Source organism: Thermobia domestica, chromosome 5 (assembly GCF_964235325.1).
Source record: "Thermobia domestica chromosome 5, izTheDome1.hap1.1, whole genome shotgun sequence".
Taxonomy (NCBI): Eukaryota; Metazoa; Arthropoda; class Insecta; order Zygentoma; family Lepismatidae; genus Thermobia; species Thermobia domestica.
In genome coordinates, this window is record NC_137458.1 from 113,885,322 (window position 1) to 113,904,016 (window position 18,695).

Genomic DNA, 18,695 nt, shown 5'->3' on the forward strand with positions numbered 1-18,695 from the left:
AAGTTAATTCTAGAATCATGTTTACTAAAAATGTTCATCGAAGATTTAGTGTTTTAATTAAGTAGACAGAAAAAACTTTAAGCCATTAAAGATCATGAAAATGGGGCAGATACAGTGCGTTCAATTTAAATACGGTATGAAGCACAAATATCCTCTCTTCCCTTCCCCTGCAATAAACTTTTCCTGTAACAATGGAGATAACGAAACAACAACAACAACGAAAACAAGACTCAAATATACCTTAGGTACCGCTTTTAAATTTTATTCTTTATGTAATCCACCATCCTGATCAAGGTACGATCCAAGCTACTTAAATTTAGAGATAACGTGGTAGTCCCTCTCTTTGTAGCCGTAGGAAGCTCTCGTCTTCTTTGTTGAGTACCATAAATAACGTAAATTTATCACAGAACATGTGTAAATTAATAAAAATGATAATATAAATATAAATAAATAATAAAATAAACGTATAGGCCAAAATCAAACACGAGCTCTCATCGTTCCTTACGCAATGACAGCTTCTCCAGTTAAGCTTATGATAAAATGGAAGGAAAACAGTGATCTCAAAACAAATATAAAAATTTCGTCTTTAAGTACACTCGAAGTGATCTTCAAGGAAATGTATATAATGAGGAAAACGACATCGATATAATTTTATAAGTTATATACTCACCTCACATTTATTTGATAGCTTTGACAGCTCTACCTCCAACAGCGTGCTATGATCACCATGATTTGCCAGTTCACCTTGCATTTCAGTCTGCTTCAGTTTTAAATTGCTATTTTCAGTTCTTAAAGACTTATAGTCCTCTTGCAGATTCCGATATTCCAATTTCAACTTCTCACTCGCAGCAAACAGATTACGAAAATCATCCTAAAAAAGCAAGTCATGAACATTAATTATTGCAGCATTTTGCTTTCTTTTTCTTTCTAAGCTTTAAACCTATTAGAACTATGTTCTATTAAAATTTTGAAAACACTATGCGTATTTTTCTCTCTAGTATTAAGTACTTACAAACTTTGTTTGTGTTGTTAAAAATTATAGGAAATGAAACATAGCTGGCTGTCTCAAAATTAAGTGGGCTACAGCACTCTGGGATTTGTTCATTACAAAATAACATGATCTGGGATAAAACTAAGAACCTATGGTAGCAAAGATAAGCGCTCCATCATGAGCCACAATGTCCCCAGTTATAACATCATCTTATGCTTTACTGACCCTCCTTCGGACTTGGCATATTCAAAGCCTATCTAATAAATACCCGACTTATTTTTTAAAATTGAAAACGTAACAAACATTGCACATAGGGGTGGAGTGATCATCATGTACATCAGTGTTTAGTAGACAGCCGATGTGTTGGGAACTGCTCTTTTCGGAACAAGGTGAAAGAACGTACAGAGAAACGATACCGCATCCAAAAACTTGGTGGCACGCAAGGCTCTTTTTATTGCACATCATACAAAGAATGTCCATCGACCTTCACCGATTTTGGTACGCATAACGTATGATATCCTCTCATCCATACACGAATATTCCCAAAATAGTTTGGAAAAGTAGGCACTACAAGGGGAGGTATAAGGAGGGGAAGAGTCAGACACTGACGGGTATGCAACCACGCAGATAAATTGTTTTCGTTAATATAAACAACATTAGCAGAGATACAGAAGTGGAACAACTCCCAATGGAAAGGCATAATGATACATGTTTTAGAAAACTCTTTGTTAATCTATATTAAAAGGAAAAATGTATATCTAAATTTTTAAAATAAAAACAACCACCATTTTGAAAATTATTGCATCATAACTCCAACTTTATTTATGTCTAAATTTTCAGAATATGTATTTCAAGAGGTCTTCTTCCAAAGTAAATCATAAAAATCGGTAGTACTTTGGGTATTTTATTACGATAGGAATTGGAAGTATGCTATTAATTTGAATTTTGGCCTAAGACAACATGAACATTTTGCGAACATTGGAACGTTATTGATGTGGTATAAAATTGTGGCAAGGTTCGGCACTCTTTTTATTCTTGTTACATTTGTTAATATAATAGCCATGAAACCATTATTAGTCCATTTTGAACTTCAGCTGTTTATGCGCAACAGCGGACAAAGTGATTGGCCACCTGAGATTAAAAGTGATATTAAATTACACTATTGGCGTAACTATCAAATTTCCATTTTTATATGGCCTACATCTATGGTAATATTCAGTTTTTGTGTAATATCCAAGGACTTTTGTCAGGACTCAGTTCATGCATTACTAGCCATTGATAACACTGAATTAGATTGATTCTCATACTAATATTATATCTACTCATGTGACACACATCTCAAATGGAGCTGCACAACATTTCAAAAATCGGTAACAATTATATGAACTAGGAAGAATGCTTATTATACATAAATTTTTACTGCCACTGGTCAGGCAAAGATTATTTTATGATTTAGGTGGCCTAGTCAAGCGATATGCAACTAAATGCAACTTTCAAAATCCTACTGACCCCATTAAGGATTGCGCTTCATTTGTAAGTATTGTTAGCAAAACACAGCTTCATATTCAGTTAGCGTACTTTGCTGTAAATGAGCTAAACGTACAAAAAAAAAAAAAAAAAAAAAAAAAAACGTGATTGGAATTCTATTTTGACACGTGTGGACAGCAATCGACCAAAGCTTGCAATAAGGAGGCTGTGAGACAACATTTTATCTTTTTTCTTGCAATCCCTATTCATTCTACACAAATTACTTTCCATTTCGTATACAGCTCACTGAAATCTTCCCAACGTTATACATTGTTTTCCTCCTCCTCCACCTCCCAGTTGCTTCATTCCCGTTAGAAGACTCACATACGTTAAACCGATCAAAGTCAATAATGGTCGGTCACCTGACACTATTTTCTATAATTTGCATGATTTGAAATAGAAAGAATCTCACACTAAAAGAAGCTAGGAATATTCAGAAGAGTTTTGAAATGAGATGATAAGAATTATACAAATAAGAGTGGTGCACACTGCTCAAAGAAGGCCGAGCGTCAGTGAAGAGTAACGAGCGTTCTCGGGAGTACTCTACAAGCCGAAATACAGTGGTCATTCAGATAGTACGTGCTTTCATCATATAAGATCGTCGTTGAACCGTTAGGGGATTTAGAGGATCTTGCTGATTTCTGCAAAAGCGCTGCGCATATAATTTTAAGGAAAAATATCGGCATGCACAGGTTGGCTGCAAAGTTTTTGCCCAGGCAACTTTCGCAGTAACAGAAACAACTCCACAAGGAAATTGTACACGACATAATGAGGACTTTCAACACTCATCCTGAGTTTCTCAATACTGTGATGAAACTTGAAACTTGGGTGTATACGTACAAGCCGGAGACCAAAATACAATTCAGCCTTGCCAAGGCCGAAAAATGAAACAATGTGCTGAGCAAAATGAAAGTGATATTTTCTTTGACTACGTAGAATTTCGTAACACAAAAATTAGGAACATTGAGGTATGCATTTAGAAGAACTATTCTGACGTATCAAAGAATAAAGTGCAATAAAACTACGCACTATCAGCATTACACAACTATCTGAATAAGAATGGCAGATACTGTTTAACAAACGTGTCCTAATTTTACAATTTATTACTGAAATGATGAATAATTCATACCATGTTAATGCAAAATTCTCACTTGCATGAACATTTTATAATTCACGAAGCATTCTTCGACTTCTTGTCTTTTTAGAATTTCCTTTTCAATTGATTTCTGAATTTTTTTTACAATATTAAAGCATGTTTTATCTTGTTTAGAAACTTACCTTAAGCTTCGAATGTTCTGCTCTTAAGTTGCCAAGAGATCGTGACTCTATTCTTAAACTTTCCCTTTCCTTCTCTAACGTTATCTGCAGTTTATTTACTTCTTCCGTGTTGGCAGCTAGCTGTTCACATTTTTCCTGCAAAGACAGTAATTTAAAAAAATAAATCAAACAAAAATAAAATAAAAATTTACATTTATAAGATACCCAACGTTGAAAAAACAGAAAAAGGTATGCGATGTTAGATGCGAACGAAAAACATTATCAAAGCTAATTGAATACTTAGATTTCCGTGTAATTAAGAAGTGTTTTTTCCTATACGTAGTTCGACTGCTTACTCTGAACAGTTTAAATCTTTATTGTAATATATAAAAGCGGTTCCACTGCAGCACAGCGCAAAAACAATACTTGATATGGACTTTGTGCTGTCACCAAACATCTATAACATTTCACTGCAGATAGATTCCGTTAGTTACAAAAATATTAACCTAATATAAGACAGACAGACAGACAGATGGTGGTGGTGGTATGCTTTCCTGGTTGTCTGCATCGGTACCTTTTCTTTAAGTCTTTTAAAGTTCGATCTCTAGTTAGTTTTTGATAGTGTGTATATATATTCTACATTCTGCAAATGCCTGCCTTAAGATTACGTGCATTAACAATATCCCAAATGAAATGAGAAATGAGGGAATGTCGGAGGATAAATTAAACGGGTGGACGTTTCTGTAATAGCATATATTTATTCATAGTGAGTGACGGCACCAGTTTTTCCCAGAAAAATGACGCTCCTGCTGCTGCTGCTGCTAATAATAATAATAATAATAATAATAATAATAATAATAATAATATTATGTTATTTATTAGGCAACAAATAGTATTTATAGCAACAAATGTGCCTGCGTAGCAGGTATATGATAGATGCAATACATATTGAATACATGCAATCAAACTCATGCAATAATGATATGGAATATATCTGGTAATAAGTAAATTACACACACAATACATAAGCTGCTGCATGCAGTCGAAATCATAAAATTTTAACATACAATAAACTTAATAAATGATTTTATACAAGTATAAAATATGACATATCAAATAAAATAAATAAAACGGAGGATTACACGAAAAGCAATTCATATAATAAAAAAAAATTCATATTAAAGATGAAAGAAGAGTATATTGTATTTGATCATGCACTTAAAAATATCAAATCTTAAACCTAGAAGTAAAACAAAAGACGAAAGGACAAAATGAAGAAAAAGACAGTTAAAACTAGAACTAACAACCATAGAAGAAAACCTCACAAATGGCACCACTCAGACTTAAAAAGATAACTCTAGAAGTTCTTTAGTAACTAATAACAAATTGCATTTGGAAACCATCTAGAATAGAATAAAATTTATTTGCATTATCAATGGTTTTACAAATAGGTGATTTTGCAGTAAAAGCTTTAAAGACAAAACGAACAAAATTTCTAGTGTTACGGTAAAGAATTCTTATGGAAACAAAGCCATCAAAAAAGAAACCTTCACGAAGAATATTATGAAAAAATTAATATCAAAAATATATCGCCGATCGGCTAGAGACAAAACATGTAATTCTTTGGATATACTTCACATATTACACAAACTACTTCTTACATACTACACAAACTTATATCTTTCAAATCTTTGAACTTCCACCGTAACCAGGCTAGAAAATTACTCTGAATACACTCAAGAGTACTTACAATTTTCTGATTACCTATTATATATTTGTAAGACAAAAGATCAATTTTCCTGGAGGAACTTTGAGTTTGGCAATATTCAAAGGTTTAAAAAAAAAATCCATTTAACTAATATATCAATGTTTTCTTGCAACATAACTTGATCTTGAACAGTATTAATTTTATTAAAGATTTTAATGTCTTCAACGTATACCAAACAGCAAGGGACCCAGACTAGAAATTTGAGGTACTCCAGACGTTATGTTGTAAGTAGAGGAAATTAGCCATTGTACCTAGCTCTAAATTTCCTGTTGCTTAAATATGAATTTAGCCATTTTATTACATGATTTGACAATTTGTACTTGTACATCTTACTTATTAATAAATGATGAGGTAGTTTATCAAATGCTTTTGCAAAATCAAAGTAAATAACATCAGTTTGACCACCCAATTGAATAACCAAAAATAGATTTTGTATAAAACTTTCCAAATTTGTAATAATTGATTTTTTAAATCTATGTTGATTAATATTCATCTGGTCACAGACAGTGCTATACAAGTAGTTACGCGTTATTTTTTTAAAAAAGGAATAACATTAATTATATAAATAGGCGTATCATTGATATAATCATCTTAGTTTTGAGTGTTGGTGTTATGGCTACCACCTTCCAAGCTTGAAAATAAATATTTACATTTAAGCTCCAACGCTAACACTGGTGAAATTACTTCGGCCCTATTTTTATAATGAAAATCCTCAGATATTTAATCTATATCAGATGATGATTTGATCTTGAAAGATTTAAAAGCATCTCTTACATTTTTAGTTGTTATCAGAGGTGAGTTTCCTCTCACAGAAAGTTTCCGATAATGTCAAATATTTATTTGCATTACCAGTAGTTGGAAATGCCTGATAAACTGATATAAAGTACTCTGCAAATAAATTCGCCAACAACCCACAATCAGTGATCAAGGAATGATTTTTAACAATTCCAGGTGAATCAGTGTTGTTACCCTTACAGTATCTCCAAAATTTCTGGGGATTACTATTTAACTGATTTTCTATTTTGCTGTGGTAAATACGTTTACTGTCTTTTAGTTGATTCTTGAAGGCCTTATGATAATTGACAAATAATAACAGTCTTTATAATTGAATGTAATTTTGCATCTTTTATGAGCTAAATTCATGGCTTTCAATAAAGAAATAGATTTTTTAGAATACCTATCAGGATATTTTGATCTAGACTCAATTTCGAAATATTGTTTACCATGGCTGATACAATAACATTTTCAAGATCCAAAACCGATCCATTTATATTTGCTTTTAGCAAAATACTGCGCCGATCAGTATTAGCTAATTGTTGATATAATGTATATTAATCACTTTTAGCAAATTGAAAACGTTCAGGAAACTTATTCACTTTACGACCCTTATGTAAAAATACAATAGTTTCAATTGGATGATGAAAAATATCAGGATGTACTATATACTGATTAGCCTTTCTTGACACTGAGGTAGAACTGGTGATAAAAATAAATAAATTAAAAAAAAAAATCAAGAGCGGAGACAGAAAGTTCAACATACGGGTTGGAATTATCGAAAAGAGGTAATAACTGAAATTTTAGTTCAGAGTAATAATGTATTTCTCGAAGCTGTTCATTATTTAACCAATCAATGTTGGACATATTTAAAGTCTCCAAATATCAATATATCATTCTCAAGAAAATTCAACCTGCTGAAAATATGGTTCAGGTAATTTTCAAGTATGTCAGGGAAAAAAGTGGTGATAATAAACAAGCGATATCAGAAAAATTCTCCACATCAATACACGAATAAGTTCGAAATCAGGCCTGTGATTCACCATCAAGTTTATTCTTAAAACTATCAGAGATCCACTACCTCCTTGACACGACTCTTATAGATATAATCGTATTCTTCATAAATGTTGGACAAACAGGTTTCTGTCATCGCAATCATCATATTTGAAGTCAGAAATATAAGAAAAAATCACCACTCTTAGTTCTTAGCCCACTAACATTTTGATATCAAATTTTAAGATTGAGATTCATCATACCTAACGAAAATTATGATCGTTAATAACTTTGCCATGATACCTCAATTTATCATAGACAGGTCCAATAAGAATACCTGTGGGTCGCACTTTACCTCTACATAAAATGAAGAACAAGAAGGTGCAGACCACTTCAGCTATACTAAGTTCCTTAACAATTTCTTCAACTTCTTCACAACTAACAGGTTGAATCCACTCACAAACATTTTTTCCTTGACTTAGACATCAAATTTAAATAATTTGAGCCTCAGTCAACAGTGAGTTTCCTCGGTTCTCTTCGAGAAGTTGAGTTCGGCAAATTATTAACTTTCCGAACTTCATATGGTTTCTGGATATTATATAAGATCAAAACGAAGGTGTTATTTTAGAGGCCAATGGTCCATATTTTTCAGTTTCTTCTTCTTCTTCTTTAACACAATAATAATAATAATAATAATAATAATAATAATAATAATAATAATAATAATAATAATAAAGAATAGAAATAGTGACACGAAAATATAATTATTTAGCACACATTACCTTGAAAGCTTTCAATTCGGACCGTATATCACGCTGGACTGTCTTTAAGCTGTCTCTTTCCTTCAACAAGCCTTCGTACTCTGCGGTGAGTTGTTCATGCAAAGACTGCAATGTCACCTGATCTTCTAACAACTGCTGATGCGCCGTTTGAAGCATATTTTTATCTTTCACCAACTGAAAGATACAAGAATAAGAGTAAACATTTTTCCTTTTAAAACTAACCATACTGCAGACAAATCTCTTCGCATCACTGCTGGGTTCTGAAATCAAAAAAACTATTTTTTTTTTTTTTTTAAGGAACTATTGAGCACATTCAGGAACATATTTAATAAATGAAAAGTACAGATCACAACACTGAACCTCCTTGTTTAATTTTGGAAACTGAAACATGACTCACGTGATATTAAGGGGTCGCGGTGGCTCAGTGGTAGAGCGTTCACCTCTGGTGCTAGGGGTCTCGGGTTCAAACCCTGCTCCCGCCAAGTGAACTTTGTGGTGGACAAACACCGTGTGCGTGGGTTTTCTCGGGGTTCTCCCGTTTCCTCCCACTTTCTTCATTCCACCATTTCATTCATTACTCATCATCACAGTCTCCTTTAGCCTAACCGGCATAACCGTGGGACGTAAAACTCAAAGATTTCATTTCATTTCACGTGATATTAAAGATTATTACTGAAGTAACTCTATGAAATACAGGCGAAACTGTTTTGGACGTTTACGAGGAACTTCGACTGAAGAAAACGTGCTCCATCAATAAATCACATTTCTGTTGTTTTCTGTAAGATATGACTTGTGCCACTTTGTAAGGTTAATAATGAAGTATTTGCTACTAAAATATGAAGAAAATCATTATATATGTCGAAAAACAGACAGAACAAAATTCAATGAACCACAGTTTTAGAAAAATAGATTATATCTTACTTTATATTACAAGACTGGTACTGAAATATATATAGATGACATATGAGCAAAATCTTTCTAGTTGTTCAAGAAAGCTCTTCCAAAAACAACTGACCTCACTAGTAAACTACACTTTGTAGACTTTTTCAAGAAAAATGACTTTTGTCATATTGTGGAGTTATTTACAAAATATGTATGAAATATCCAAGGAAAAGCATTTAAGCATTTTCGAGGAAACCTCTTTCAAACTAATGAACTGCCTTTCCCAAAATTTGGTGAAATGAAAACATCTGCACAGTCTGGTTAAAAGTTTTGTCCCAAACTACGAAAAATGCCAGTAGTTAGAAATGATATATGAAAATACGTTAGCACTGTTGTGAAACTCTAATGTTGGTTGAACTTACAATACCATTACTGTCCTTTGTTTCATCCAGAGTAAGATGCGGTTGGGAAAGGAAGAAGATCGTGTTGCAGTATTGACCCTACACAAGTATGGGCACTCTCCGACAACCATTTTTAAGTTACTGCAGAAACTGAACATTACACAGAAATTCGTTTATCGCACCATACACTCATATGATGAAACATCGTCTTCGAGGATAAGTCTCGCACTGGTAGACCTCGCTCCTTTAGGATACTAGGTGTCATTAAGGCAATAAAGGCAAGACTTACTCAACCTCCGGTAGTAAGCAGAAAATTATGGTTCTGCAAATCAGTATGCCGCGATCACCAATGAAAAGGATGATCAATGAAGACCTAGGACTACATGCCTATCGTAGGACAAGCCAGTTGTTAAATCAGCGCTTGATGAGAATGTGACGTGGCAGATCAAAGTTGCTTCAGCAGCAATGAGCAGATAATAAGCATCGACAAAGTTTGTTCACAGATAAGAAAAGTTTAACAGTTGAAGAACATTGCAACAGAGAGAATGATAGGGCGTATGCTACAACCAGTGCTGCAAAACGTGAACAAGTTCCCCGAGTCCAGCGAGGCCATCACCCTGCATCAGTGGTGGTTTGCCTGAGTGTGTCGTACCTGGGTCCCACTGACGTCTATTTTTGCCCAAAAATTGTGAAAACGGGGCCAAAATGTACCAGGAGAACATTCTTAAGAAGGTGGTGAAATCCCTTGGCACTACTATGTTCAAAAATAAGCTTTGGGTGTTCCAACAGGACTCAGCACCAGCTTACAAGGCGACGATGATGCAGGAGTCGTTTTGTCGCAACAAGATTGCGTTCATCACCACCGATAGCCGTTGTCCACTCCGAACTTCAATCCTCTTGACTATAAGATCTGGTCTCATTTGGAAGAGAAGGTGTGTACTCAACCTTACATGACTGTGGATCTTTTGAAGTCTGCTATAGTAAAAACAGTGACTGGCAGAGACATGAATGCAGTGCGTGCTGCCATTGACGACCGGCAGTGGCGTTTACGAGCCTGTATCCAAGCACAGGGAAGACATTTTGAATAACTGCTGCACTCATTGGTTTATTGTCACTTACCCCTGTACATGTATATATCGCATTACGTATTTCTTTCTCTCCATAGATTCATTTTTATGATCTGCTAACCTTGAGACAGTGCTTTTAACCAGACTGGGTATACTGTAGCAGGGCGCAAAATTTCAAGTCGCCAGGTCACCATTGGCGACTAGAAATTTAGAGTTGGCGACCATTGTTCAGTAGGGATGGTTTCTGTTTAAACTCACAGGGCTGCACAGCTTCTGTTTCACACGAAAATAATTGCCACTGAATGAGAGAAAACAGAATGTGAAGTTTTCGCAACGGACATGGAAAGTGAAGTCTTCACAACGTTGTAATTCGTTCCTTCTTTCTTGGACTTAGTATCAGTTTCAGGTAAATTGTGGGATGTACAGCTCACAAATGTTCAATCTGGAGAGCATGAGTTCCAGAGTATAAGACGAAAGTTAATTTACCAATGCGAAAACGTACATAACAGAATGTTTGCAAACTGCATCATCAGAGGTAGTTCTGTCCTTTCTTATATTTGGCATTTTGGGTTGGCTTCCTAAAAGAAAAATCTTTGAATTTGGTATGGAAGAAATAAAACTGTTTTTTAAGTACTTGCAATCAGATTTATACAGTGAAAAAGTGAACCTTGTCTTAGCAGAATGGGCAGAATATAAACTTCTTCATTGACGTTGAATCAGATACTGAATAAGATTTGGTGAAAACTTCATTTCGAGATTCCCAAATCTGCTTCCAATTGTCACATTTTGTGCAGTTTTACTTGTAAATATGCTTGGTGTGAGAGAGACTTCAGCAGTCTCAACAGAGTTAAGACTGTCTACAGGAATTCACTGAAGACTGACGTACTGGATGATTTGCTGACAATTTCCATCAATGGTCCTTCACTTAAGGATTTTGATCAGAAAAATGCAGTCGACAACTGGTTCTTCTGTGCACAGAGAAAGAGCGTTACACAAACGTGAAGTTTAAAGTAAGACATTTTTTAAACATGTATATGAATTGTCCAATTTAAAATTGATTATCCTGAATCTAATTGTCTGGCTTTGAAATTTTATGCCCTGATGTAGTCTCTTTCTTCGTCAAACCAAAGAACGTTAGGGGTAAAGGAACCTCTCATAATTTGTACGTGAGAGATATTGGCGACCATCATTTTTGGATTGGCGAGTGCTTCTGACTTAAATTTTGCGCCCTGCTGTAGGATCTTTAATAAAATATTTATCTACAAACTACAAATAAAATCGCTACAGCTAACCTGGAGAAAATCATTCGAACAACTCTTCACCAGTCGACTGACACTTCTGAAGTATTTTCCAGATACATGATTATATTATGTTGAAAGGGTCTTAATGAAATGTATATTTAAATTACTACTTGATTTAATAAGATACATATTCATTATCATTTAAAATTTTACTTCCCAAAAACATCCAAATTACAATTCAACTGAATGTTTCGGCAAAAATTTATTTCCATCCTCAGCACAGATTCTTTCAGAAAATTAAACGTCGCATGTCGTCTTCTATATATCATAATTCATGCAATTCCTGCAGTATTTTAACGAAATTTCTCTTGTACCTCTGAAAGGACGTGAGCTGGCAATAGATAAATGCCGTTGGGCAAGTACAGTATGGAATGTATATTTGTTATATAGTTTAATAAACTTTAACAAAATCGTTGTAATCGCTTTATAAAACATTATATAAAAAGAATTCACCCAACAGTAAATCATTATTTTAGTTTGTTTGAAAAATTCCATTCCATACTACTTTATAATAAAACTATATGTGAACAAAATTGCACGATCAGTGTTCTTCGAGAAATCGTCCGACAAAACACACCTCTTTCAGCAAACTACCCTTTATGGATTTTTAATGAAAAATAATATATGCCTTATTGAAGGATTGTCAATGAACTATTTATTTTGGAAATATATATGTAAACGCTAGAGAATTTTCTTAGCAAATTAGGGGGCAAAATCACTCCGAAAAATAACCTACCTCTTCTGGATTTTTTAAAGTTATATAACTACTACTATATTGTGGCACTCTTGATGAAATATTTAAGAAATGTACACAAAATCGTACGTATTATTTTCGATTTAAAAAAAAAATTAAAAAAAGCCCTTATCCCCACCGGTAAACTATGGATTTTTATGTAAGGACTGAATAGTGCCAGATGTTACGGCTGTTAATGTAATGTTTATTTATGACATATAAGCAAAATCGATATAGCAGTTTTCAAGAAAACCCTTATCTTCGATTTTCATCTTCCAGAAACATACCCTTGTTTTTTAGAAGTAGGTGGAAAATTCGAAACATTACATGGGGAACAACATACAAGAGCCTTATGTTTAATGTTTGGTATGGCCTTTATGGGTTTGCACAAGCATCCTTTAAAAAATGCTTTTTTAGTATGTAGGATTCATGAAACGTAATTCCATTGGTATCTCGATTGAGATTTTTTTTTTCCATGATCACAGGTTTTCTTCACTCTTTCGTACAAATAGAAGCAAGCTATCAACATCGTAGTTCTATTCAGGTAGTAAAATTCAAGTGATCTTACAGAATTCCATAAGCACAGTTTAATGTTAGCCATTTGAGTCTATATGTACAAATGTTCGTAGCTTCATTTCGAACTATATACTGACTTTTAGGCAATTATTTATTAACAACTGAGCTTTATGAAATGAAATTTCTAGTTTAACGCCTCACGATTATACACCGAGACTAAGCGAGACGGTGATCGTGATAATGAATGAAATAGGTGGAATGAAAAGGGAGAGGAAACAGGAGACCTTCGAGAAAACTCCCCACATACAGTGTTTGTTACTACAAAGTCCATTTGTAACTATGCTACGTTTTGACTTGAGAGAGAAGTGAATCATATAACAATATATGGATATATTCACACCGTGCCAAAATATGGAACATTTATCATACGAAAGTGCATGTAAATTTTGAGTAAGAGTTTTAGATACTTACCTCCTCTTTTTCTGCAACAAGTTGAGAATTAGCCAATTGCAAAGCAGTATGTTGGGAGGAAAGTGATGCGATTTGAGATTGTAAAGTTGCAACATCCACTTGTAATTTTGCATTATTGGACTGCAATGTTTCATTTTGTTGTTTGCTGAAGGTAGACTCAGTCTGCAATGATTTAACTAAATTCTGCGAAGTATCAACTTCCTGTTTTAACTTATCACGTTCTTTACGTAATTCTTCATTGCTTTTCTGAAGTGCTGCATTCTGTGGATGAAGTATCAAAATGAATCAATCCTAACGTTTAAGAAGCAAACTATGTCGCACTAATCATTAAAACTTAAAAGAACTAACAAAGAAAATACATAATTCAACATGAATATGGCAATTAACTATGAGTTAATACACAATATATCTAAGAGAGTATTACAGAAATTTATAAGTCATAGTATATAAGATCTTTAAATGTAAATTTCATTATGAAAGCACAATATTTAGTTTTATCTAATGACAGTTGGTTTTTGACACAAACTTATATTGGTTGCTTGGCATTTAACATTGCTATTCAGCACTGAGGCTATATAAGACGTGGACCTATCATTTAACTAGGGACTCGAATTACATGAGCTCTCACCAGGAATAATCGATCCCGAATCTATCCATATAGCCACGAGGTTGTAGAACTACGTGATGTACATTTCGTCTATTTTATTTGTTTATATCATATTTATTTATACATCCTAATGAAAGGAGGAAACGACAGATATTTTGACATATTAGATCCTCTATAGGTGCGAACTCTATAACACACAGAGTAAAAAACTGACTGACTGGAGTTAGTGTGTTATAGAATTCGCAGTTATAGAGGATCTGGCATGTAAAAAAAATCGTCTGTTTCCTCCTTTCATTAGGATATATGAAATCATAACTGTTATAAGATGCTCGGTATATGAACACATGATTGTCCAATCACAGCAGGGGTCTGTGATACAACTCACGTCGACCGACATTAGAGCACCGATATCGAGGTTAACGCATCGGCACGGGATGCTGGAGGTCCCGGGTTCGAGTCCCGGTCCACTTAGTCACTTTTTTTTTGCTCTTTATGTGTTATATATTTATTTACTTTCAAGCTCCTAAAATGAAATGTCAAGTCGACAGAACTTCACACCTCCCATGTTTGTTACTGTTTGTCTTCATTTAAGGTCTGAATGTCACAGCTACACCAAGCATATCCAGAGATGGTTGTATTGGAAAATCTACGACTTGAAAAACAGTTAACACACTTTAAAAGAAGCAATTATGGTTTCGTTTTGCAATTTTTTTCTTCCCTCAACCATTCTCTGTTACTGAATACTAACGCATAATACCATTTCTCGTCTTCTGTGATGATTTCACGGAAAAATAGTTGATCTTATGTTGAGCACGACTATTCTGACGCGGAAAGATGGACAAACAATTACAAGTTGCATTTTGTTCCTGCCCACTATGCACCCAGTTCTCGTATTTTTCCCCATTGCATATACGTAAGCGATGCAATTGCTATTACTGTTTGGTTAGGTCGATTTTCGGTGAGTTCACGGATAGAGTTATGAGCATCAGAGTCCAATCGCTGCTCATCAAAGTCTGATAATCTGGGCAACTCCGAAAGATCAAAATTATCCTTAAAAATACCGATTTTCGAGTTGCTGGATCTCAACAATTTTCCTGACTGGCAAAGTGAATGCTTGCTTTGATTTGGGTCAGTATTCAAACTTTTGAAGATAAAGAGAACAAATGACACAATTGTACAATTTTGTTCACTTGGCATTTCAACTCAAATAAATCTCTACTTATAAAAGAAGTCCTGACTGACTGATAAACGCCCAGACCAAACCGCTTAAGCTAGGAACTTCAAAATTTTGACAGTGTGTAGGATTTGTGACGTAAGATACCACTAAGGAAGGATTTTTGAAAATTGAATGCGGAAGGGGAAAAATAAGGAGTGGCAATTATTAAAGTAAAATGTCCAGATCTCCGAGTCTTTGAAGGACAGAGACATGAAATCTGGTATATGAACATCCCATTAAAATTAATTACACAAGTGTTTCACCGTTTTTTGATATTTCTCTTACAAAGGAAGAGACAAAGGCGGGAAGAAAAAGGGGTGAGTTTTCAATTATTATAACAGGATGATTATATCTCGAAATCCTTTACGGTTAGAAACATGAAATTTGATATTTAGACTGTTCATTTAAAATAACTGAAGTCGGGTTTCAGAGTTTTATGATATTTCTTCTATAAGGGAAGGAAAAAGGGTAGTGGTTGTAACTGTTAAAATCACGTGGCCATATCTCGAAATTCTTCAAGATTAGAGGCATGAAATTTGGTATTTAGATTTATCATTTAAAATAATTAAAGATCGTATTTCAGTGTTATTTTAATATTTCCCCTAGAACGAACGAAAACAGGTGGGAAGAAAAAAGGATGGTAGTTACAAATCGTTGCAGTAAGATGGCCATATCTCGAAATCTCTTACGATTAAACAAGTGAAATGTGGTGTTTACACTTTTCATTTAAAATTATTAAAGACATGTTTCAGCGTTTTTTAAAACGTTTTCCTTAGAAAAAACGGAAAAAGATAGGAAGAAAACAGGATGTGTTACAACTGTAATAAGATGGACATATCTCGAAGTCCCTTAAGATTAGAGACAAAGTTAGAGATATGAAACTTTGTGTACAAACTCTTTACTCAAAACAAGTGGGAATATGTCACAGTGTTCCAGGAAATTCCGCTTTTGACAAAAGAAGGGAGGCAATTTTAATTATTTTTTTCTCAATATATACAAAAATGACTTTGAAGTTGGCAGTTTCATCATCAGGGCAAAACGGGTGAAACATTTGAAATGGAATTTTGAACACAGCATTTGAGCAGACATGGCTTTTTATAATTTCGCTTTTGTTGAAATTCTTATTGTAACGGGGAAAGGAGTTTAAATTTTTCGCAAAGAATAATGCCATAAACGTGTTCTTGCCGTGCGAAGAACGGAAACAAATACGGAGATATGAAGGGGGAGGAGAAGTTCCTAGCTAGCAAAAGGATAGTAAATAAATAATTAACATAATATAACAAGTATATCACGTGATTATTTATTCTATCTTTTGTTCAGGAGACCTGTGAAGAGACTATTGTATACATTATTACCATCAACAAAAATTTTCAAAAGTATCACTATGAATCCACGAACATGCTGAAGTATAGGTTTAAATATGAAGCATGATAAATGGGCATTGACTTTCTTATTATTTTCATATTGTAGGCAAAGCATTAATAAAATATACAATAACGGAAGAATTTTGATCTGAATCTGATTATTTCCCAACATATACAGTATTTATTCTTTCCACACAAACTGAAAGTAGAATTTAAGAGCTTGAAAATAAATAATTAAACCTAATGAAACCTTTTCAGTGTTAGAGTAAAAGCATTTTAAAGTGGCACATTCTTCGTATTTTTTATAAAAAGCGTGTATTTGGCACATTTTAAAACGAAACTGGAACTCATTCTTCTCTTCTAAAGAATATCCTTCAATAGGAATTGATCATTCTACTTCTGTCCACTAATCTAATGTTCCCTAACTCTAGTAGGTAAATGTGCTAGAACCTGCTTTTGGGCACAATATCCACCATACGCGTATCTCTGGTAAGAACAACTCGCAACAAGTTTATTTGGTTTATTAACAGCTCTTCCGGGACCCAAGACGATCGTATATAAAATAGTTTCTACAAATTTCATATTCTTACATATTCTAGAATTCCCTATTTATTCTTTAAAATTACCATACTGAGTAGTTATTTTTCTCTAGCTTCCACAAAATTTTAAAATTGAAAGGAAAGTTACCTTTTCTTCGGTTGCAGCTACGACTTCTTCTAAAGTAGGATCTGTCTGAGGAGCTGTTTGGCACGCTGTTTCTTTGCTAGATTTATCTTCTGTTTCGGTTTTCTTTATATATTTTGGGGCAATTTTCTGGAAGGCTTCTAAGACTTCTGAGTTCGATAACCATCTATATTAAAAAAGAAGTAACATTTCAATAACTCCGTATTTATACGACTAAACTGAATATAGCGTCATATGAAGCTTAAATTTCAATAATACACTTCTGTTTATGAAAATTGCAACATCTAGAACAAACAGCCCGAATGAATCCATTCTTCGCGAATATGTGTAAGGATGTTGTAGGAGGAAGTGATTTAAGACAAATGGCATCCACATATGGCCGGCAGCGCCTTTTCGTCTGTGATCGGAGTTGTATCATACGAGGTCAGTGCATGTCGCAGCGGGGCAGTGGATAGTGGTCAAAGTGAAAACACATAGGCAAGTGCAAGCATGCCTCGTCGAAGTTAATGGGCGCAATATACGCGATTGAATGAGTTCGAACGGGGCAGAATGATCGGTCAGCGGGAAGCGGGTTTGTCGTTCCGCGAAATTGTTGCTCATATAGGACATGCTGTGACGACAGTGATGTATGTGTGGAAACACTGGACAGAAGAGGGACATACAAAGCGATGAGCAGGTACTTAACTACGCAATGTGACCACAGCACAGGATGACAAACACCTTGTCCGGATGGCCATAATGAACCGGACAGCAGGCACCCACAGTGCTGGCCCAACGCTGGAATATTATCACGGATGTTACTATGTCTGCGTCGACTTTTTGACATCGTTTGCTTAAGGCTGGACTAGTGGTTCGCATACCGTTACGACGGCTCTCCTTGACTAGAAATCACAAACGCATCAGACTGATATGGGCAGGCGAACACCATCACTGGCGTGCTGAATGGCAACTGATGTTTTTGGATGAGTCCTGTTTCAGTCTGTAATACAGTGATGGCCGTATACGCGTACGACGCTACCGTGGCGAGCGCAATTTGCCAGCTTGCATTGTTGAGCGTCAGAGTGGACAAACGTCCAGTGTGATGGAGTGGGGAGCCGTTAGTTACACCATGCGATCATAACTTATACGTATCCAGGGCAATTTGAACAGCAACCGGTATATTGGTGAGGCTTTAAAACTGAAGGTGATGCCCTACCTACAGGCAACTCCAGACGCCATATTTCAGCAGGACAATGCCAAGCCACATGTAGCGAGGAATATGCAAGCTTTCATCGCAGAACGCCAGTTATCACTACTTTCCTGGCCTGCCTGGTCGCTTGATCGAGCATATCTGAGAAATGGTTGGACGCAACTTCTTCGTC

The 18,695-nt window shown here is 34.8% G+C and overlaps 1 protein-coding gene across 2 annotated transcripts in view; it reads right to left on the reverse strand.

Annotated features, from left to right (window-relative positions):
- Positions 1 to 18,695, reverse strand: part of Girdin (protein girdin) — a 134,537-nt gene that overhangs the window by 41,872 nt on the left and 73,970 nt on the right. For both annotated transcript variants that reach the window (XM_081758920.1, XM_081758921.1), the window contains exons 17-21: positions 17,338 to 17,500; positions 13,464 to 13,724; positions 8,093 to 8,266; positions 3,797 to 3,931; positions 671 to 871 (exon numbers count right to left, since the gene is read on the reverse strand). In XM_081758920.1, coding sequence (XP_081615046.1) covers positions 671 to 871; positions 3,797 to 3,931; positions 8,093 to 8,266; positions 13,464 to 13,724; positions 17,338 to 17,500 — 934 coding nt within the window. The remainder of the gene's footprint in view (positions 1 to 670; positions 872 to 3,796; positions 3,932 to 8,092; positions 8,267 to 13,463; positions 13,725 to 17,337; positions 17,501 to 18,695) is intronic.